The 446-nt window shown below is 65.0% G+C and overlaps 1 protein-coding gene across 1 annotated transcript in view; it reads left to right on the top strand.

The window, feature by feature from the left end:
* DEXI (Dexi homolog (mouse)) overlaps positions 1–241 on the top strand; it is a 1,242-nt gene extending 1,001 nt beyond the window's left edge. Inside the window, exon 2 of the mRNA XM_010003284.1 lies at positions 6–241. Within this exon, the coding sequence (XP_010001586.1) occupies positions 6–241 (236 nt within the window). The remainder of the gene's footprint in view (positions 1–5) is intronic.
* Positions 242–446: the final 205 nt, after the last annotated feature.

The raw sequence follows: 446 nt of genomic DNA, 5'->3' as shown, positions 1-446 counted from the left end.
CTGGGCCTTCCATGCGCTGCTGGTGCTGCCCTATATGTTTTACGTGGGCTTGTTCTTTGTCAACGTGCTGATCCTCTACTATGCCTTCCTGATGGAGTACATCGTTCTCAATGTAGGCATCGTCTTCCTGCCCGAGGATATGGACCAGGCTCTGGTGGATCTGGGGGTGCTGTCCGACCCTGGCTCCGTGCTCTACGAGACGGACAGCGAGCTGGATGTCTTTGATGGGTACTTGGAGTGACGCCCCGGGGCGCTCCGAAGCGACTGCGGGGTGACAGCGCCCGGGGCCGGTGTCCCGGCATGGCCGTAGCTCGGGAACCGTCTCGGCTCCTTCCGCGCACCGTCTGCCCTTCCAAACGCCCCCCCGGTGCAGGGACGCAGGAGGGTGCCCGGGACCCGCTGCCGCCGGGCAGGGCCGCGGACACGCAGAGGGCTCTCCAGGGAAG

The sequence above is a fragment of the Chaetura pelagica genome, unplaced genomic scaffold (assembly GCF_000747805.2).
Source record: "Chaetura pelagica isolate M959 unplaced genomic scaffold, ChaPel_1.0 scaffold138, whole genome shotgun sequence".
NCBI classification, from domain to species: domain Eukaryota; kingdom Metazoa; phylum Chordata; class Aves; order Apodiformes; family Apodidae; genus Chaetura; species Chaetura pelagica.
Note: the sequence above shows the minus strand (reverse complement) of the source record. Positions and strands in the feature narration are given on the sequence as shown.